General features: G+C 37.0%; 1 protein-coding gene across 1 annotated transcript in view; it reads left to right on the forward strand.

Moving 5' to 3' along the window:
* CDH12 (cadherin 12) overlaps positions 1–23,911 on the forward strand; it is a 225,002-nt gene that overhangs the window by 157,611 nt on the left and 43,480 nt on the right. Inside the window, exons 6-7 of the mRNA XM_065669300.1 lie at positions 8,323–8,510; positions 17,739–17,992. Of these exons, the coding sequence (XP_065525372.1) occupies positions 8,323–8,510; positions 17,739–17,992 (442 nt within the window). The remainder of the gene's footprint in view (positions 1–8,322; positions 8,511–17,738; positions 17,993–23,911) is intronic.

Raw genomic sequence — 23,911 nt, forward strand, 5'->3', positions numbered from 1 at the left:
GCATGAAGCAAATATGGCTATTTCTTGTTACAATTCCATAACCAATGAAAAATATAGGTAATTTGTCACTAGGTAATATGTAATACTCTGATTGCACAGTAAGCAGTAGTCCAAGAAATACGAGTAAGCACAACGGTGGATAGAAGTTAAGTATCATCTATTGGTCATAAAATTCCATTGTTAGTCTGCACTTACCCAGTCCATTTTACCCTATCACCGGGTTTAAGGGGTAATTGATCATTAACAGCAAGACTTATAGGTCAATTATTTTTAAACATATTATCATTATTATATATTTATTAATTCTATGTCTGCTATCTTCTGTTTAGAAGTGTAAACAAATATGGTTCATAGAAATTCAACAACCTTTGACAAGATTCATGACATTCATTCTACCCCAATGTGTTTTCTGTGGAAAGCAATAAATAAAATATTCATTCAAAACACAGAGAATATTTAGATTGAAATTATCCACAGTAAACTTGGGATGGCTTAAAAGCACCACTGTCTGATACTGCTCTCTGATACTGAAGAGTAACTAGGGCTACAGATTTAACAGCATGGGGTTGCCTTGCAATACCTTGAGAACTGGTTGCAGAGTGACTCACAGACTACAGTGTCACTTACTTCGTCACTGTCATTTCTGGCAGCATCTGCTTTTTCCCCAAGGCCTTCTGTCTAAGTAAGAAATCAACACAGCCTTCTCCTTCTGACCATACTGGGCTTGCTTTTTTGAAAATTTAGAGGCTACAATGCAGCATAAAGTGAAACAGACCATATGTAATTCTCTAATTATAATCACAACAGTTTAGGCTCATGATTTCCAAAAATACCTAACAACCACAGTTCTAGTAAGATTTTCAACACTATTCCACTCCTGGAAGAGGCATTAAATGTGCTTGCAACAATCCAAAGGTTCCTACTGACTGCATTAGAAGGTGCAGATACCAAGCAGCTTTGAAACTGCCTTCTCTGAGTCCAAAATGCATGTTTAGTTGAATTTTCACATGAAGAAACCTATAAAAAAAAAAAAAAAAAAGATAAGTATGCTAGATGAACTCTCAAGTTTGCTGTTGAATTCATGATAATTTTTTCTCAGTGGCTTCCACAGGAATTTTTGATTTATAAATGTGATCACCAACATGATCAAGAGAAGGATCTATAATTCAGTGCCAACAAATTTAATTGCAAAATTAGTAGTATTTATATAGAGATCTCACCTTTAAACACTTAAATTAGAACACATAAACATCAGTTTTGATAAGTTGATTATACTTGCTGTAAAGTAGAAGGGTCTGCAACTGTGAAGCCATGTGACATCCTATTGAATCATTATTTTTTAGTCTATATCACAGATTAAATCACAAGTATTTTAAGTAAACTGCATACAGTAAACCAAAACTTACAACAAAGAATAGTAAACTATTATGCACTTGTACTCAATGATTTAAAATTTTTGTGTTTAAAAATAGTAATTTTCTGCTTTAGACTGTGCCAGCGTGGTAAAGAAAAGTAATGTACATCATAAAATGTACCCAATAAGCATGTGAAAATCAAAGCTTCACAGGGAGTCTTCTGAGTGATACAAATGTCGAGTATGTTTTGTTTAGGTGATTTTAGGGATGTAACTCAGGTGTGACTTGGAGAACTAAAGACAGGGACCTGATTTCCTTTGTTGATGGAGGGAAAAATGATTCTTCCAATAGAGATGGTTTAGAGCACTTGGCTTAAATCCAAAAGTAAATGGTTTGACCACATACTACAGAGTAAATGAATTGTAGTAAAGTTGTGTTTATTGCATTTTGTACCAGAGTAATAATGAAAATGTGAAAAAGCTCCTGCAAGATATTTGAGAAGCAGAGATGTTACGCAGAGCATTACAAACTCTGTTTCCCATTCTCAGCAATATACTTCATGTTAATGTTTCACATGTATCATGCAATTTGAATTTTATAGAGGGAATAAGTGTATTGATTTATTTCATGGAGATCATAAAAATATTACCAATAGACCTACCTGATAAATGCCAATTACATGCTGCCTGAGATTCTGAAAAAGGAAAGATGTTTTCTCCTTTAAAGTGTCCTTATTCTATCCATAAGACATGCTACACCTTGATAATTCATTATAACTACTGTATAACTTATGTTAAAACTTTTCATTCAGGCTTTTAGACTATACAACCTAAAGTGATTTTTCTTACGGCATTTTGTACTACTTCTTTTGTTTGGTAATAGCTTCTTAATCCGTAGACTGAATATTAACAGACCAGTTCTTTATTGGTCATGATGCGTAATGTTGCTGTCTAGAACTGGTTTTCCACATAAGCTGTTAAAGGTCCAGGAAGGATATTGTCTAAGACAAGAACACATTGACAAAGTCAGACTTTGCACAGATGAGCATTTAGCCACCATTTTTCCATATAGCAACACCAGTGGAAGGGGAAGTAATAATGGTGGGATCTTTCCTATGCAGTAATAACAACATAATTAAAGTAGCTGCTCAGGAAATTGTTGTGGTTTAAGCCCAGCTATTAACTCGGCACCATGCAGCTGCTTGCTCACCCCTGTTTTCCTTCCTCCTCCCCTCTCCCTTCCCTGGGCAGGCTGGAGAGTAGAATCAAAAGAATGTAAAATCTGTCGGTTGAGATAAGAACAGTTTAATAACTAATGTACAATATGCTACTACTGCTAATAATAGTAAGGGGAAATAACAAGGGGAAAAAATATAAAATTAAAAGGGGAAAGGAAAAACAATACAAGTAATGCATAATACAATTGCTCACCACCCACCAGCCGATACCTAGCCTGACCCAAGCAGTGATTGGTCCCTTCCAGGTAACTCCCCCTAGTTTACATACTGGGCATGACGTGCTGTGGTTTGGAATATCCCTATGGCTAGTTTTGGGCAGGTGTCCTGTCTCTGCTTCCTCCTGGCTTCTTGTGCCTCTCCTCACTGGCAGAGCTTGCGACTGAAAAGTCCTTGATCAAGGTAAGCATTCCTTAGCAGCAACTAAAACATTGTTGTGTTATCAACATGATTCTCAGACTAAAGCCAAAACACAGCACTGTGCCAGCTACTAGGAAAAAAAAGTAACTCTAACCCTTCATTATAAACTTGATGAAGTTCTGGAAATGAACATTTTCTTCCTGTCCTGGTAAAACTGTGCCGCCATACAAAAGAAAATTTAAGATTCTTTGAAGAAATTTAAGTATTATCCTTGCCTAGGTATTAGGACACACACATCTGTGGGTCTGTGGCTCTGAACGATTGTCTCTAGGATAACTTCTACACTATGTTGTTAAAGAGAATACTCTGTATTGTCTTTGCTACACACAGCACTCTTTGGAGACCAAAGCTGTGGGTCCAACTACCTTCAGCTGAGAAAATAAGATGGCATTTCCCATCTCCTGAACCCTTGCTCCAACAAGGCAAATTATACTCTGTGAAATTAGTCTCTGACATGCAATGAGGAGGTTTATTTTGAGAAAGCTTTCTGACAATGGCTTATCAGTGGAAAAAAAAACAGCAATTGGTTAAACTGATTTTTCAGTATACAAAAATTATACAAGGTATGATTAACTTTTTTTTAACCCTTTAGGGAAGGAAAAAAGAGGATGGCCTTGAAAACTGTCTTCTAGCTGACCTGAGGAGCTGACAGAGTTCTGTCTCTGCAGCTGCCAGCTCTGGGGAAGCACCATTATGTGGATTACCCTAAACTTAGGCAAGATCAAACTCAAAAGTGGTTTTGCTTCTGCTTATTTTCCCTTAAAGAACTAGGGACCCTTGGACATCTGGGATCTTTGCAGTCTGGGGAGATGTAGCTCTTTCTAGGTGTGGACTTCAGGATCCATGGCAAAGAAACAGGATTTTTTTAAGAATAGCTATGCTCTATCTAATGAGGCCATAAACCCTAACTCAGAGCAGTGAGTCTGAGGATGGGAGATGTTTTACCAGCCTATGCCAGGTCATGCATGACCTGAATCAGAGTACATGGTGACAAACCCTGGCCTTTCTCTTTTCTGCACAAGGTCTCAGCCCCCTGCAGGGCACAGTTACAGCTGGGAGAGGCACAAATATACCTTGCTGCTGCACTAAATTTCATCTTACCAGTTCTAGGAGCATGTACATCAGATGCCACTAATTATTAGTCTGATTAGCTGTAGCTGATCGAACAGATTTAGTATACTAAGTATCTGCTTGTATTTATGCTATCCTTTCTTTTGCCTATAAACTTGCTTTTAAAACACCGGCAAGAACACATGAACTGTTGTCTTCAGAGTCTTCCTAAATGGACAGAAATCAGTGCCCTTATAACCTGGCCAGCATAAAAACTGAAATGCCTTGGTAATTTAAAATAGCAAGAATATAATCATATAGATACATCTTATTTTTTTTTTCTTTCTGAGAAAACATTAAAGATTTAGATCAAAAAGAAATAAATTATTTCACTGTGGTTGCTTATACAATTCATGCTGTCACTATTAACTGCAATACAATACTTTGGCAGCTGCCAAGGACAACTGAAAAAAAAATATAGACAAAAAGCAGGAGAGGATAATCTTGCATACACATAGTGCTTGTATAGTGACAGATTAGAAAAAAGCTCACAGCTATTTTGTTGAAGGCCGTTATGCATTTAGCTTGCATCCTTATATGCTTACCTATGTTATTTCTTAATACTTGTTTTGCTGATGAGATGTAATGATGATTTTCATTTCTTCTTATCAGAATTGAAAACCTTCTTGGTGAAAAATGATGTATTCATGAACTGAAGGTTCATGAAATAAAAAAAAAAATGAAAAAAAACCTTCAAGTAAAACCGCAGAACAGCTTTTGAGCCTCAGAAACTAAAACTAATCTAATCATGTCAAAATAATTGTAAATGTGTGCTGGATTTCAGTCAATATGACTGATTACATGTCACTTACTGAGCTCTGATTTTTTTTCCTGCTATGTGCTTTGGAACCATCTTTGTTTCAGAAACTTGGAGGCAGCATGTTGGCTCACCTCCAGTTCAGTTTCCTGAATGCTTATTACTCAGCTTTTGGGGCTGACTAATAAGCCCTATCAGTCATTTCAGCCTAAAAGCTTCAAAAGCATCACCACTCATTTATTTTTATCATCCTCATTGAAGCTGCTGAACCTGAAATTCCGAGGAACTTTCACATTTTGAGTCACTTAGAGACTATACAGGCGTTATAAGGGAATACCTGAATGCTTATGCTAAGCTACATAACCACTGTAGCTTAACTTTCTCTAATTTTGAATTCTGGGTTTGATTTTAAGAGTAATTTCAGTGTGAAGCGTTCTGTAAGTTAAGCATATCAACTGGCACATGACTTTTTGCCTTAAAAACAACTTCTTTTTTTTTTTTTTCCTTAAAATTCCATTTACAACAGAGTGAAAAATCTTGTCCAGACAATATGCATTGCTACTAGCTTTCCTATATGTGAAAATATTTTGACTTTCATGCAATATACATGAGTGAAATCAGCAAAAATGTAACTAGTTGCAGCATCCAGTTTTGTGATGCAGCCTGAGGGAAGTAAGGGCTTGCTCCTTTGGTACATCCAATGAAACTCATCTTTTACAAAAGCCAGCAGCAAACTTAGAACACACATTTAAAAGAGGTTAATGTAAGTGGAAGAATTTTTTTTTTGTAGGCAGAGAAGTCACATGTGACAATCTACAGAATTTGACAGAACTATTTGAGCAGCATAACCAGGTGCTGTGTAAGTTTGTCTGAGCTACTTGTTCCATCATTCCTAGAAGCTGCAGAGAGCAAGGTTTGTAGGACCTTTGGGAGCAAAAGGCTATTACTCAGGCCTGTTTCGCTATACTTCTACAGCAAATGGAGGTACTAGTGTATACAGGCAAAATGGACAGTAAAAACTGAATAATGCTAAACTGTCACAGCAAGTCCACAGCAAGAAATAATGTTTTCTAGAAACAGAAATATAAAAATCTACAAAACTGTCTTTTTGTTGCACTTCATGTGCAGCATGTATTGATCATTTCAAATGTCCTCTGTACAAGGACTATTTCCTGGGGTAAAGAAAAAGGTGGTTTTCATGCTATACATTATAGTCTCTTGAAGATTTTCCCTGAGCTGGCAACAATATACATTATTTGCTTTTATTTATTTTATTCTGAAAGTATATTGTCACACGAGCACCATTAACAGCTTCCATATGCTGTGAAGATAATATTACAGGAGGATGATGGCAGTGTAATTCCATGCTACATCTTCAGAGATCTGATTCTGGCAGAGTTGAAGATTACTTCAGAGTTTCAAATTAATCTGAATGACCCCATCTTTATTGCTGTCGAATTTCTGGAAATGATGAAATGCCAAGTTGTTGAAAATAACTGATAAAATCCTAAACAATCTGAAATGAGTAATATAGTGTTTCTTTGACTCCATCTAAGTCCCATACGCTTTACAGCAAGGTACAGTGTTTTATAGAGAAATGTTTTTTTTTAATGAATTTGAGTGCTCTTCAGCTCACTAAGAATAGATCAACTAGGCAAAGAAGTAAAAATTCATTATCATATGCTTTTATATTTTATGTTCACTAAAACTGTGGCTGTAAAGAGCAAACACTGCAGCAATGATTTCTGTCATCCAATGTAAGAGTCTGTAAAAGACCTGGGTATCAGGGCTTAAACTGTGTTGTAGAGACAAGGCTTGCCTTCAGGTATACTTTGCATACTGACGGAGGAAGCAGACAAAACAGATTTTTTTCAGAGGCGATCAGACAGTTATACAGTCCAAACTGCTAGCTCACTAAAGAGTAGGTTTGCTCCTAATCCAGCAGTGCTAATGTCATTTTTTTTCCTCACGTGAATATATTGCAAAGCTGGAAAAGCTGACACAGCATGCATTGTGAGGAGATAACGACAGGCAACAGCGTCTGCTGTTTAATTCAAAGGGCTGGATGTGAAAGTCATCTATCCTGCTGTTACATGATACACAACTTCTCAGAGCCTCATTTTGTGAAGAGGGACTGAACCACTACCAGGCAGAAATCACAGAGAAATCACCCTGATACACCTTTCGCTAGTCATAGGTGCCTGTCCTGCTGGACTAGTGAAAAAGAAGTATATATGTTCTCCTGTGTGTTCGCATGTAGAACAGAAAAGGCCATTGCCAATGTTTTCCTGCACCAAAGGGGCTGTTGTATGAGAGCTGCTGGAGGATATCCCAGGAAAATGAAATGCTAGAGCAAGCAAATGCTAGCTGAGGGGCAGGATGAAGCAAATCAAACATCCTGGGTCCACTGAAATCAGTTCCAAAATCTAGAGATTTTGACAACAAAGGCTGCTGCGTGGAGTAAGGTGAACACTACCTGCTCACTGCAAATACTTCTCGTGGTGTTCACTGACAAAGTAACAATTCCAGCAAGAGGTGCAGCTGAACAGGAAAGGCTGGCACTTCAGTAGCAGTGTATTAAGTCAGGGCACAGTATAAACCAAGGCCTGTTGCTACTGATGTTGTTAAAAGTGCAGGCTTACTCAAAGTACTTTCTACCTTTTCTTTTAGCTAGTTCAATTATTATACCTTGATTTTTTTTTTTTTTTTTTTTTGACATAGCTGGTTCCCTGAATGAAATCAGTTTGTCCTCACATATGAGTAGTAAGGCTTATTTTAAAAGTGTGTAATTTTTGTGTTTGGTTGAGGGGTTTTTTTTTTTGAACTTTTATTACTACTAAAGGTAAATAAGCTGAAAATGAAACTCCGCAGAGCTAAAAATTTATGGTTAGCACTGAAATTTTAGTAGGAGCACCCTCTGGTGTCTAATGTATAAACAGTACTCTTTGTCTTCTCCCCCCACAAGGAGTTGTACATGTAATTATGAGTATTACAGAAACGGGTGGAAGCTCTTTCTTCACTGTATTTTTCCTTGCAATTACTGTGAAATGTATAGATATATTATCCTCAAACAAAATAAAAGAATCAGATACTAAAAATTGTTAAACATAGGAGGAAAATGCTTATAAACATGTACTGTCTACAAGTAGAATTCAATTCAGAAGAATTAACCATATGGGTAAAATTAAAGATAGAAATACAGATATCTATTTCAAGAGATAGAGATGATAAGGCCCTTAAAGTTGCACTGGACCAAATTTAGAAACTAGGGAAAATCAGTGGGTAAAACATGCATATCTATTCCTAGTCATTTGTCAGTTTAATCTCATAATTTTAATTGGATTATTTACATCTGTTACTTTTGCCTAGGCTCCATGGTTTTAATCAGACATACTATGTTAATTATTAAGAAATCCCCAAAATGACTGTCTACTACTTTGTCACAGGTATCTTCCATTTAAAAGTACCTGAGTCCTCTCATGTTGGTTCTGCTATTGGAAGGATCAGAGCTGTGGACCCGGATTTTGGGAAAAATGCAGAAATTGAGTATAACATAGTTCCAGGAGATGGAGGGAACTTGTTTGACATCACAACAGATGAGAACACCCAGGAAGGAGTTATCAAACTGAAAAAGGTATGTGGCAATGAAGGGGTGTTTGTACCCAAGGGAGAAAATCAGTAAGAAAATTAAATGTTGTTCAATTAAACTCCATAATTAAGACACAGTTGTTTGCATCTTTATTAGAATCTAAGGCTGTGATCTTAGTCTTAAAAGCAATTGTAGTTTAGTGATTCATTTCACATGCTATCAGGTAAGACTTTTCATAAATAATGTCAGTTATATCAGCAGAGAAGTAATTCTTATCTCTGTTAAGAAAGTATAATTTCTGGTTTATAGGGAGTTTTCCACCTAAAACCAGATCAGAGAATGGAATGAAAGAACTATATTTTATGTTTGAGATTATGTGTTACATTTTCACTTATAAGAATTTTATTTTGAAAAATTTTATGTTTTAATTTAATAATGAAGCTGTTGTATAGTACTGTGAAGAAAAGAGTTTTTACTTAGGGTAGAGGAGTTCCAAATGATTGGAAATCAACATGTCTTACTTCCAGTCTCCTGATAGTGTTTCAAAGAGTTTATTATCAGATACTCATGCAAGGGAGCACACTGCAACTCAGCTGTTGATGTTCCTTTATTTTATGAGAATAAGTTCAAGGTTACTGAATTTATGAACCTTGAAGATGGAAAGGATAAGTGGTATTTGGAATTTAGAGATTAAAGCACTCAGTAGGAGAGATAGATACAAAATAGGGGTTGTCACATTTTAACTAATGGCTCTTTTCTGAGGCCAGGCATGTACATGTACACCAATTACCAACTTTTTAACTAGAAAGAGATTTGAACCACCAGCCAGTTTTGAAAGGCCAGCTCATGGTTCATAGACAGCTCATTCTTGGAGGTGTAATTTTTGTAAAATAAGCTCATCTAGGAGCTGAACACTGCAAGGGTCAAGGAAGGAAAGCGCTCTGGATATGTGTATTAAGACAAGATTTAGGAATAGAAAAGCTTTATTTACAATAAAATTTAGGATTTAGGTACTTAAATTTCCTCTGGCTCTAGCCATGGGTTTATATTTACATTATATTCATTCTAACAATGAAATTCCTGGTTTCAGCTTCTTGACCTGGGAAACAGTAAATTATCCATGGGTGTATTAAAAGACCAGATGACGTCAAGTCACTTACTCTTCCGCTAGTTTTAATGACATATGATGGAATCTAAAATACCCACAGGAAGTAATTTGGTGAGATACAAACTCTTTGGCTTTTCACACACATGCCCCCTCTTTTCTGAATAAAAGTTTAAATGCACTGTTTCCTCCTTATGTGAATTTGTAAATTTGGCTTAACTTTTTAAAATTATTCTGATCACTTTTTTTCCTTCTATGCAGATGACTCAAAAAGAGCTCCACCTGGAACTGTCAGGCTGAGCAGCTGCGTGCCCCTCTGCATGCAATGCCAGTCAGAAATGACAATGAGTCAGAAACATTGAAAAAATAATGTTTGAGCATTGAGAATAGGTTTTGGTAGTATTCAGCTCTCCCTCAGTTAGTCCTAAGCCTCGGATGTGCTGCTCGTTTTTATACACAGCAATGGAACTTTTCCATACTTGCGATTAAGTGTATATATATCAGACTGCATAAACAAAACTTTCAAATTGGAAATGCAGATTCAAACAGCATGCATGTAAAATTTGTTACTGGTAAAGAGGATTCACATATGAATCTACTTGGTACGGTTATCTTGGGATCAGCACAAACAAAATGCCTGGCCGCTTCTGAGACTGCTATATGGGGAATTATATAACAGCTAATTGAACCACTAATTAAATAAAAATCAAAACACACAACTAATTCTATATCCAGATACTTTAGAGTTGGTCACTGTATTTTGCTGCATTCAGTCTTTTCACTAACAAGATAGGGCATATCTGAAAGTTTAGGACATTTTAACAGCAGCAGAACATCTCTTGATGCTGCCTAATGTAAATGATACATCTCTGTCACTGAACAGAAGGGGAAAAAATATAATCCTAATTCCTTCTTAATCTTCTTCATCATAGGGAGCCTGGGGCCAGTGACAGGCTGTGAAGGTCAGGGAATACTAGCATTGTTCTATGCAGGATTGTGGAAAGAAGATTAAACCCACCATGTAGGTCCTCCAGAAAAGAATGCCTTTATACAGACCATACATCTTGCCCTTCACAAAACTTTTCTCAGGGAAAAGGTACCATTCATAAGCTTTAAATAAGCCAAGTGTTTTAAGCATTTTGGAATGACCCAAAATCCTTCCAGTTAAGTTCCTTGCTGGATCCTAGGTTAAATAAGAGCAATCTGGATTCTTAGTGATACTGTCAACTCAGTTTTCGTATCCTTTATGCTTATGATAATATAAATGTATTTTCATGGGTTGCAGTTTTCAGATTCCAGAAATGCTGCACATTCACAATTCTGTAGACACCTATTAATGCATGCTACCCATACTGTACAAGCCTGCAACAGCACCATTCGTTTGCCTGCAGAGTAGCAATTTTACATTGCATGGTGTTCAAAACATTGATTTGACATTATGGAATTATGCAAATATTTAAGTTAGGTATGCATTAAAGTCATTCTTTAAATAAAAGCTGGTAAATAAATAGGACCAACACTTTCAATCATGAATTATAAATACTTAATAGTCAAAGCCACTTATAAAAAGTGCTCTATGCTTTAAAAACCACTTTGCTCTTCTTCTGTATCATAGGGTATTATGATGCCATAAGTGCTGCAGTAATTAAGTGCTGAGACATGTCAAAACCATGCCTTTATTTTTCCTGGAAAATTTCTTGCAGCTAGAAACTGTCGGTCACTGCATAGATGCTTTTTTTTGTTCAGTTGTTATGCAGAAAACCATGAAGATTTTTCTATATCCAAATCGAGAAAAATGAAACCTTCTTGCATAATATCTTTTTTTGGTAAAAAATACATTTGATGATAAAAAATTGCACAAGCCAAATTGTTTTCTTCAGCATACTAAGTGCATTGATGGAAGCAAAAGGCCATTATCTGCTTCTCAGACACGAAATGGGCATAAACATCTACAGCTGGACAAGGCGCACATCTTAAATGATCTGGTTTAGGTACTAGTTTATGTTCATGCTACCATCCAATATAAACTTAATTACTACTGCTGTTGTGGTATTTGCATATATTAACAATTAAATAGCTTTTCTTACATTCTACTAAAGAAAGGATCCAAATGCCGTTTAGCACAACTGTGTGGTTAGTACTGTAATAGCTTCCTCTCTCCCAAAAAGGAGAAAAATAGTAAAAAGAGGGGGAAATGTCTGACTTTAGGATAGTGCTCCATTCAGTTTTTCATAAGAGTAAGAAATACTACTGTGTTAGGAAAAGAATGACAGTTATCTTCCCCTGTCCAGTGCCATTAAATACAGTGTTTATTGGTGTTTATAATTATATAGTATCTGTCATCCTACCTGAATGCTTCAGGAAACTTGAGTGTAAACTACTAGAAGCAGGGTAACAGAAAGTACTATCTCCTTTGTACCAGAGCTTAGATGCCTCACACAGGGCACAAAGTACTGCTCCCAGGTACAGGAGGAAAGTGTGTCAGTCCCAGGCAAGCTCGTGATTTTATTGAAACTTCATTGAAACTGAATCTTTAATGACCACATCCAACAGAAAAAGAAAACAAAAGGATCTGAGCTTCACTGAATAGCTGGCACTAAATTTATTAAACTAAGGATGAGTTTATAGGATAAGCATTGTTTGCGGAAGCCTTTTATTTGGCTTAGCATGAACTAATCCAGATATTTAGCAGAGTTGAAACATTAAGTCTGGATCAGACATTACTTTACAAATTTGTGCAAAGTGCCATTAAAACCCAGGAAAAAGGCCCTGTATCTATGGTGCACCTGATGTGATACTATAATGCTGCACTATACTGGGTGAGCTGCTCCATGTGGGTCAGTGGAAATGCAGGGAACAATTGCATCTTGGTTTTTGGTGCACCTGTCACACAGGTGACAAAGCTGTATCCACCAAATCACAGGATGTCATGGAGGACACTGCATGATGAGAAAGAATAACTTTAGTGATGATATAATAACAGAAACTGGGGGAATGATGTACAGACCCAGTAGCTGCAGGGAGGTATTTGGAATGTATGTTTCCTTATAACTTCACGGGCCACTTTTAAAAAGCTTTTCATTGGAGTCAACATGCAGAAGTTTGACTACAGACTAAGTTGAGCTGTCTTGCTCATGCCCGTGTATGTAGTGCCGGGACATTGCTATAATAAAAAGCAGCCTGACAGTATCTGTACACCACAACAGTGAGCATAAAGCAAACTCCTGACTGCCTTATCCAGAATTGCGTTATGCCTACTACTTGCTTTACTAGCAAGACTGAACAGGCTGCTCACCCCAACGCTTCTTTCTCCTGAGGTAGGGAATACCCTCTCCAGGTGTGTGCACAGGCACTGTCTGTGTATAATCATAACTAACTCATGAGTTTGTGTAAGTGGGAATTGTGGTCTTATATTTTGAGGAAGAAGAGCAAGCTTCTTTCAGTGCAGGCAGAAAGTAGTGACCTGGGTGCAGGCACAATCCTAAAGACTGCCATGGTAGCCACAGAGGAGAATGACAGGAAGGGTGAAGAAGAGGTTATCTTTAGTCTCTAGCTTTCAGATACAGCTGTTGGGTTTGTTTGTTCCTGGAACAGTGAAAGGTACCTGCAGAAACAGGTAAGATGCTTGAGAGTAGCAAACAGATGAATCCTAACATTGGTCAGCTTCTCCGCTCTTCCAGATACAGAACATAAGTGTATTTTGCCTACTTCCCATCAAATTTTGAAACACTCACTTCAGATTTGATAAAATTACAGCACTTGGTGTGGATTTGGCCTATAGATTTCATGTTTTACTGTCTGTTCTCACCTTTAACTAATGAATGCTCCTGGTTGATTTGGAGGTTGTTTTGATATATCAACCTGCTCTACAATGCCAATTATTTCCTTGTGCTAGTTAAAATCCAGTGCAGAAGTGTAGTTACTGAAACATCATGCACAATGACAATATTTCACAAAATATACAGTCACTCAACCCATCTTCAAGGGGAAACTCTTGCCAGGTTTTGAGACAGGCATATATGATGCAGAGTTGATCTACAACAGCGCAGCACTAGTGTGAATACAAGACTAAGTTAATGTGTGCTTCATCTCAACCTAGTGCTACTATCCATAACTATGCCGTGGGGCTTACAGTCTCATTCCCAAATATGGCTTTTCCATCATTGTAGGTGTGGATCCTGAAAGCCTGTGTCACAAACAATACTGTTCTATCTCTTTGGTGTGGATAAATAGCAGAAATTTCTAGAGTTTCTTGTCCTGACTCTTCGTGAAGCAGAACAAACTGACAGGCGGGCTGAATTCATTGTATCTTTCAGCCTATTTTTTTTTTCCAGTTCTTTAATTGTCTCTCTTCTGCCCTGCTATCTATCTATCTATCTATCTATCTATCTATCTATCTATCTATCCATCCATCCAGTATTTCATTTGGATAGATACATCTATATAGTAACATTTCTTACCTTCTATCTTAAATATGGGAAACAGTAATATTTCAAAATACATTTATGTCTAACAGAGAGCTGTTTGTGTGCTTTCCTAGTCATAAATAAGTCCATTCATGATACTTCCAGAGTTGCAAGATAAAGTGATTTGTTAATATGTGTTATTTGATTTTGGGATTCATAGAATGCCTTTGCTGCTCATATGCTGATAGTGCTTTACTACGCAAGTATATAGAGCAGCTTGTAAGCGTAATGCAGGGAAAGCCAGATAAGAGCCAGTAAGGGAGCCAAATATATCTGTTCTTTCACTAGTACTTAGAATATCAATTAGAAATACTCCTCTAGCTGTTGAATAGTTCACAGTTAATAAAGATTGCCTTAATATTAGCAAAGTGGAAAAACTTGTAGCTTTTGTAAACTAAAAAACCAACTTTATTCAAGCTTAGTTTTCTGAATATTATTCTTTTTATAGAAGGAATAAATATATATTTCCATTGGTTATTTATTTTAAAAAGCCATTCTATTAAAATTTGATTAAAGATGTTTCAATAATTATTTTTTTTTAATGTAAAGTCCAAACATTCTGCTATCTTACCAGCACTCCAGATTTTAAATGAAATTATGATTGAGCACTGTCAGACATTCAGTATGTAACAGCAAAATATGTCTTAAAAAAAAAAAAAAAAAGATAGCTAAAAGAATTGTATGGATCACTCATTTCCTTCACAGAGTTTAGTGGTGTCTGCTAAAAAAAGACATACAAAGAAATGCTATTTTAACATCTTGAAAACTAAAAATCATAAAGGTTTTGCCTGAGAGATAGGCATACTTTCAGTTCTTCTGTTTTCAGGCACATCAGAAAAATGCCAAAATTTAGCACTATTGATAGCTATCTGTATGGCGCAACTGTTTAAAACTGTGAAGGCCAGAACTCGTTAGAATATTGTAGCATGGGCTGCCCATAAACACAATACATTAAAACTATACGCTTTTGCTGCATGATATATGTTGTACAAAATATTTTTCTTTTTGAAATTAAATCCTAGGCTTACTACTTGCAACATTTCCCCATCTTTCCACAGACCTTTCAGTTGTAGTTTAACCTCTCATATGCTGTAAGGTTAAATGCTGCTGTTTTCGTAGAACTGTAGAATCATAGAATCACAGAAGTAGCTAGGTTGGAAAAGACCTTTAAGATCATTAATTCCAACTGTTCTGTGGGAGTCTGTCACTGATTTCTTTCTCTGATGATGGCTCAGCACTTTCTGCTTGTCTCTTCTAATGTCGAGTGCCATCTGTGCTTTGTACTGGCCACACATTGTTTAACCTCTAACTGTATTTCTCATCAGATCCATAAAAAGGCAGAGAGAAAGAACTGGTTTCTCTGATGTTAGAGTGGAAAAATTGTTTGCTTCCTTGAGATCGAACTGTCTGTTCAAAAATATACCATAGTGTTGCCCATAATGCTGGGCAGGGGGATGAGAAGTGATGAAGCTACTTAATCCATCTTTTGAGTAGCTGTGCAGTAAAATGTGCTAGCCTGAACACACCAATGCACAGAATTGATTGAAGTTTTATGCCTTGCTGTCCATCTCCAAACAAGCACTCTGTTCCCCTTGTATCCTGAAAGTTGTGATTGGGCACTGGTCAAGGACTGTGATCTGGTACTCCTGTCTTGGAAAGAACTCAGTGAAAGAAGGCCTGCAAGGAATGCGTGGATTGTGGTTCTTCCCTTTAGTACATCTATCTGCTAATACACTTCTGTATCACAGGAGCCAATGTGAACAGTTTAAATGCAATGTTGGGGGTATGAAAGATACATACAAGTCATCAGTTAGAATAACTACCTAATTGAGAGCTTAGATTTCTTGCTTTCTCTGTATTAACCATTTATGTTTAGCTTAGCCCCTCATATTTTTTTCCACTTCAGACTGGTTCTTCAAACTCTATTTTTTTTCCCATTACTATAAGTCTTGAAAATATATTAACAATTTATATAATTAGCTGGAGAAGAGTTTGTGGGGTGGCTTGTATGTTGGGTTGTGTTTGTTTGGGAAAGATGTTTTCGGCAAAGTATAACAGTAAGCATGAGGAGTATAGAAACTGAAGACAGCGTGTCAACAATTTGGATAACAAAGCATTATGTCTGTCTGTAGTGATAAAAACAGCTTAGAGTTTGACCACTGGGCCATAAGTTCTTCCACACTTAATTTTGTCTGTTTCTTCTCACCATTAGTTTTTAACTCTTTCTGTCAGTCCAGCCATGAAGGTGCAAGTCATACTGGCTTTTACTGGGAATTTTGTCTGTAGGAGGGTGTTTGTATGTGGTAGTGGGTTGGTCAGAATCATTTGACTTTCAAGCTTTTTTATTTCAATGTCATACAGATTTAGGTGGCTAATTTTAAACTCCTAGATCAAAAAAACTTGACCATCTAGTCTATTAAAATTATAAAGTCTTTCATAAGGATTTAAAATCATTATGCTATCTGTTCAGCTAATGTAAATCACAGAAACTCAATTGATTTTAATGGAGTTACTTCAGTTTATACCAGGTAGTCATCTGGCCAATTATGTCCTGTTATGATAAGGACAGAAAATAGCACAATTTAAATCTATCCTGCCTGTGACAAGTGACTGGAAATACTGTGGTAATGATGGCTGGGGAAAAAATAAAAAAAGTTAGATGCTGAAATATCCTTGCTCATATACTTGCTCTTTTTTCCGGGGAGAGCGTACCCTTTCCCATTAGAGTATTTCCAATTTGAGTTATTATAGAAAGAAACCACTAGGTGCCACTGTTATCCAGGAAAAGACTTAGTAATAAAAACATGAAAGCCAATGCAGCTAAGGCCTTTAACTAAAATTAAAGCTTCAGTGTCTTTTCAACTAAATAAGACTGCATTAAGGTTTTTTGATATGATTGCCTTTCTGAAACCAAAGGCACTAAATTGATGGACATTGACAGGAACCTGCAGAAAAACAATCCAATTGCAGGATGCGTATAGATAAAAAACCAAGACGGGTACACAAAAGGTGCTGTGCTACCTTGAAGACCTTATGGATTACACCTAGGATCATAAGGCAGGGTAAAAGTCTGCATTTTCAAAGTACACGCAGCTCAACTATATGGTGTGAATAGCAGTTCACTGATAAGATAGACATTTTACAGGAAATACTTATTTCAGATCAAGTTTGAATACACATTTCAAGCCATACCTGAGGTTTGGCTTGACCCACTGGTATGTACCAGAGTTTTCATTCAGGCTAATTTTCATCACTGTCATGACCTTCTGAAAGCTTTCCCTGCTAAAAGAAATGGAAGTCTTCTATTTTGAGGAACCGGATCAGCTAGAGACCGTCAATTGCCTGTGCTTGGGAGTTGTGAGTGCAAATATCTGGCTAACCCGCACAATAGCTCATTCACAAAAGATAAATCTCACTTATTTAACTTCAGACATCTACAGTGTAACTGTTTACATCTATGTCAGTCATCCTGATTTCTTTTTGATGTGGAGAAACAGGCATTTCCTGAGTATGATTCATCTAGCCTATTTCAGAAATCACCTTAGCATGAGATGAACCTCAGAACAAGTTTAGATGATTAGGTGAGGGGTTGAAGTTTACACTGAAAGCATCTGAAGTTGTGTCAGATTAATCCTACCAAAGTAATTTTTCAATGTTTAATTTTTAGTCAAATATGATGTTTTGCTTTTGTTCTTTCTACAGCCATTAGACTTTGAAACAAAAAAGGCTTATACCTTTAAAGTCGAGGCCTCCAATCTCCATCTTGACCATCGATTTCACTCAGTGGGTCCATTCAAAGATACTGCCACTGTGAAGATAAATGTGTTGGACATGGATGAACCTCCAGTTTTCAGCAAGCCTATGTACACAATGGAGGTTTATGAGGATACACCTGTGGGGACCATTATAGGTGCAGTGACAGCACAAGACCTTGATGCTGGCAGCAGCTCAGTTAGGTAAGAAAGCTTTTCTTCCTTCAGTGACTCTCAGAGAACCCAAAGTGATGCTGACAGTGAGACTTGGTGGTTAAGAGCTGAGTAAGAAGGTATAAGATGTTCCTAGTCTGTCACTGTAACAGCTAACTGATGGTCTGAAAAATATTGAAAAGAGATTCTTGGGTTATCTGGAAAAATACATGAAGCTTCTTATCATACAGATCATGTAAGTTACTACACACTGACAGGGCTTCAGAGATGGATTGCTTAGACTAAGTAAAGACATTGTTTTGCCTGGTGTCTGGGGCTTCCACAAAAGTGGCTTTGAAGTACAATACTGAAGAAGGAGGTTGCACATGTTACTTCTGTGTTATATCTTGGTGGGTGAAAGTGAGCACTGCCCCTTTCAGAAGAACCACTTCCTGTCTACATATGGCAAAGAACCAATTTTTTCATAAATAAATGCTATATCTCTCTTGGCTACAGCTGTGAGGATGTGATTGCTGACCAACATCATTGTGTTCAGCAGACTTTAGCATAAGTAAATCCCTTAGTTACTAGTATAGCTTGTTTTCCTGAAATAAAAGGGAGAGGGGAACTGTTATAAAAAATGTATTTCCAGTCACATTAGAAGCTATAAAGTGAACCTTTCTCATGTACCAATAAGGAAGCTCCTGTGTGGACACAGTCAATACAGGCAATCAGTACACACACTTCCAGTACCAGTTCATGCTGGACCTGCCTGACTTCAGAAAGTATTTTTATTACAGACTTTCATGAGAAATATTGTAGACATAATGGAAGTCATCAATCTTTAAATATTAATGTTTATCAAATGGGACCATGACAGAACAAGAAAATGCTACTATCTACCAGGTGCATACACATTCATGCATTTTTTACTAGAAATTCAATTGGACTTTTTATTCCATGTTTATTAATTATGTGTATTTTGACTCAGTACTTATATTCCCAAAATAAACATGCTAGAGAATATGTTGTAATAATACTTTAAAATTATATGGCAGTGACTGTGTATCTCCTGCTTTGTCAATTCACTATTAGTTCTTGCTTAAAACTGTTACTAATGTTTCATTCACTACTTTTTTTTTTAATACATTCTTCATTCTTTTCTAATACCAAAACGTATTTGTTCATGAATTTGTGACACATTATTTCCCTGACAAATGATCAAAACCTTCACTAACAAAGATTGAAGTGAAAACCTTTTCCTTGGTGGTAGCCTATGAAAATAGCCCTACTGAAGTCAATATTCTGTTGAAAACCATACTTACTTGCAAGCAGATAGCAAGCCTTTAATCACATTGTTGAGCAGTTTTTCATGTGGCAGCAGAATCATTTGAATGCATAACCACTCCTCAGTGAGTATTTTATTTTATTTCACAAATTCTCCTAGGAAACTAAAGGGCTCTGGTTACTGATCCTGTATTTGCAACTACACAAGAAAAATTGTCTCATGATGGTTTCTTCACAGACTGCACTTACTATAGTATTGAATCCTAAGCCATTTTAAAGTGTTCATGTCTATCTTTTTTAACCATGAAACCAGTACTTTGGTGTCTAAATGTCCATCTATTATAAAATACCCTTACTGTTTTGTCTCACTCATCTACTTACTGACCCCTTACATCAACAGTGCTCCCAGACTCACTTCTAATAAACCAATTCAGCTGGTTTCTGCCCAGGGAAACACATGAGATATGTCCCAGTATTATGAATTTCTCAGTGGGCCCTGTTTCTACCCACAAGTAAGCCACACATTGAATTCGGTGGACACTGGAGGAAGATAAGTTGCTTTAAGGAGAGGGATGTGCTCCAGTAAGCCAATTGACCTATTGAGAAGATTAAGTTGGAAACCTCCCCATATAGCTCTCTTCCTGCTTTCTAAGATTACTTACTCATATAAATTTTCATGTTTCAGTCCTGAAATCTCTTCCTCAGCTCTTGTTTACCTGAGGATATATTTAATTCTCTGTATTCAGCTTGATTTCCAGCTCTCTGAATTCAATTATAAGGTTCTTACTAATATATCAGCAATCTGGTGATACATTCATTCTCTGGAAGAGCCTACCTGTGTCCAAATGCTGACTAGTCCAGGCAGAAAAACAAATTATATGCAGTTGTTAGCTACTAATGTATTATTGTTCAATATTCCATAAGTTTTATATACTTCAACTGGGGGAAAAAAAAAAAAAAGAAACAAACAAACAAAAAAAAAGAGTACATGACTAGAAGTTAGTAAAGCATAAATTAGTTTGAAAGAGTTGCTTGTGATTACAACTCCTTAATGTATCTTAATAAGTAATGCTTTTAGCTGTTTGTTTAAACTCTAGATTGTCTCATAGATGCAAAGAATGCTCTATCAATTTCGTCATGCTTCAAAGAAGTCTGAGCATCTGAGTAAATATGCCCTCCAAACAAACATAGAAAATCAAGTAATGTTCTTCGGAGGCAACAGCCCATGCAATTTGCTGGATGGCACAGTTTCTCTACAGATTCATTTGTTTTCTCTGAATGTTTTCCTAGAGCAGCTTGGACATTACGATGTCCATTACAATAACAATAAAATCAACAATCTGCCCAATAATAGAAACCTGCACTGTATGGAACAGAAGGCAAAACTTTTGAGAACAAAGCATCTTAGAACAGTTCACATGAATGGAAGCATCACTAGTCACAGCAACCAAATCCATGTTATCAGACAAAAACTTTAGCTCCGTTATGCTAGTCACATCAGGAAGGGGGAGATAACAGCTAAGAATGAAGACTAGATTCAGCTGGTTTTTTAGAAAAATATTTTTCTGGAAGCCGCTGAAAATGGCGAGGATTATATTATTTTTCTCTTTGTCCTGTTACTGAAATCAAGCTTTCGGACATGTCAGGAATTTTAAAAGGTTTGTTTTATGGAATATATGTTAGAGATATTTGTTAGAGAACTTGAAGTGAAAGGATACAGAGAACATATTCAGTAAGAAACAGGAAACTAAGCTCAAGGAGAAAAGGGGCCGCAGGTATTCAGCACCTGCAAGGGTGACTGGCTTTTAAGCCGGTTTGGAACATTACCCCAGTTCACCTAATTTTCAAACTGTGTTAAATCTGGAGTTGATGTCTCTCAGGAGTGCTATTTTGTCTATTCCCATTTTATCCATGATGCTGCAAGAAATGCTCAGCATAATGTTAAGATGAAGTCCTATGTACTTTGTGGTGATTAAACATCCCAAAGCGCTTTTGAAAAGAGCAATGATCTTATGCTCTTGTCAGAGTTCCCTAGTTTATGATGGTTACAAGGTGTTTGCGAAGAAAACAAAAAAAAAAAAAAAACAACCAAACACCTGTATTACAATGTATGTAATTTGTAAAAATGCAATTGGTTTTAGCAAAGATCCTTGTATTTGTGGTAAAAAGAATTTTAGGACTTCCTAAAAATCACTTTTAGATGTGTACATACAGCATTAATGTTATAAACAGAGCTGTTTGTTTGAATTACGAGAAAGTGCAAATGTATGGCAAGACTGAGTTACCTGCAATATCTTCTAGAATAGTGAGCTTTATCTAACAATGTGTGTGAAGTTCAAAAACTTCGCACTAACACCTTTGAAGCTGTATAATTTCCTTGTAGGTGATTCTCTGGCATAAAGCATGAAAGGATTATTGTCCCCGATGTGAATCCCAGATATGACTCCAATTACAATGTGCTTCATACTCTGTGTCACAACACTGCCCTTCAGATCTTCCCTGCTTGACTCAGAAGTTTTGCCTTATGAACCACAAGAACCACTCAAAGTAGGAAAGCTGTGGAGACTGTGCATTTTACTGTCCAAGTCCAGCATCATGGAACCATGAAATCGAAGAAATAAAAAAGTCATGTGTACTAGTAACAGGTCAGTCCTGCCCTCACTATCTTGAGGACAAGACTGTGTTCCTTGCATGTGGCTCTACAGAAAAATCCTTATTTGTTTTCTGAACTAGTTCACAGTGATCCAGAAACTTTCATAGATAGGTCCTGTATTCCCAATGCATATTTATCATGTAAAAATTAAGATAATACAAATAATAGGTTTCTTTCTGAATCCTTAAACGCTTTAAGTAAAAGCACGGACAAGATTAATTAATGTTAGAAATGTAACAGGAAAGTGCTTGACATTTTTTTGTGCATTCACTTTATGAGTCTGTTTTTTCTTCAGAAAGAAAAGTCCCATCTTTTGATATCAAAATATATCTTATACTTGTAAACTTACACTCATACATAGAAGGACTGGAACATCTACTTCCACACCTCAAGACTATTTAATAGCAGATTAAGTGACAGCTATTTTTCTGTGTATGTTATCACACTGGAGGGGAACAAGATGCTTTACCAGTTGGTTTTGCACAGATGGTGGGCCTCAGAAATGCTGGTTCCTTTTTAGCTGTTTTGGTGAGTTTTGCACAATTCTTGCTCTGTTACTTCCTATCCGTTTCTTTTGCAATTTTAGCTCTACTCCATCCCTTGCCTTTTACTGAAGTCCCAGCCTCCTCAACTGCTTTCAAGACCTCTGTTCCAAGTTCTAATGTATCCAGGCTAACCCATTCAAATCCTTGCCCCAGTACTTCTCGGTTCCTGTTGCATATCCCTTCCTATCTCTTTCAGTCCTCCCCCTAGCTCACTGTTTTCTTACATTTCCTAAGTTCTGGTAGTTTGACACCAGTCTCCTATTTCACAGTCCACCTTTCTTTTGCACACAGCTGATTTCTGCCTTTTTCTTCCAGAACCACATCCCATTAGCTTCATAGTGTTCAGCTCTATTGCTTTCCTTTCTTCTGCTGATGACAGACATCTTTTTTGATCTCAGTGGTTTGATGTATTCTTTTCTCTTTGTTCCAGTTACTTTGATCTTCTTTCTAGAACCATAAAAAGTGAGTTTCTACCCCAACATTTTCTCTGAATTCCAAAGGGTACATTTGGCTGACACATCTCGTCTTTCCTCACCAGCCTAATTCCCAGTCTCATTTAGCTCAGTGACCACTCAGTTACCATATACACAATGACATCCCGATCTGCCTACCTCCCAGCAATGCTGGAAATTATGTAGGGTAACAAACTCTTACTTCCTTCTCTTACTTCTCCCTGACTTTCTGACTCTTCTTCTGTTTGTTTTCTTCTCTGGCTGCTAGACTTCATCTTCATGACCTTAGGCAATCACATCCCTCCACTCTATTGTCTTCTGTCTGTAAGTTCTTCCCCAGATGATCCCATGTACTGCTCTAGGTTTGAATAAGCTGGCTTGCTCCTCAGCAACTGGGTGGTTTTAAGGAACTGAAGAGAAAGGTGACTTCTCTTCAAACACCAGGCAGAAAAATCTTTCTCTTCTGTGTATAAACTGTCTTTCAGAAAGGACTGCTTTCTTGCAGCTTAATGAATTCCTGCTCTTCAGCAGTGTCACAGCAACTGATCATATTTTTCTACCTTACCTTTACCATGAAGCAAGATGTGTGTAACAAGTTATTGTGGTAATCCCCTTCGTGGTAGTTTAAATTAATATTTTTCATTTCACATATGCAATGGATTATGTGCACACAAGCAGACCATTAGCAGAGCTCAGCTGACAAGTGACTTGTTTGTATTAATTCAAGAACTGTGGTACTTTGGTTACAGTGATCAGCTTGGAGCTACTACAAGTAGCCACTACAAAATAACAGAAATAAAACACCACCACCACAACAACAAAAAGTGCTGTTTTGTTTTAACCTTATGTCCTGTGTTTAGCAGTAGCAGTCATTTTTTCTCCTTCTTAGTGGCTGGTGCAGCGCTGTGGTTTTGACTTCCAGCCTGAGAACAGCGCTGATAACACCGATGGTTTTGGTTACTGCTCAGATATTTAGACTGACCAAGGACTTTGTGAGACTCACTCTTTGCCAGGGAGGAGGGAAAGCTGGGAG

This window comes from Lathamus discolor, chromosome 2 (assembly GCF_037157495.1).
Source record: "Lathamus discolor isolate bLatDis1 chromosome 2, bLatDis1.hap1, whole genome shotgun sequence".
Taxonomy (NCBI): Eukaryota; Metazoa; Chordata; class Aves; order Psittaciformes; family Psittacidae; genus Lathamus; species Lathamus discolor.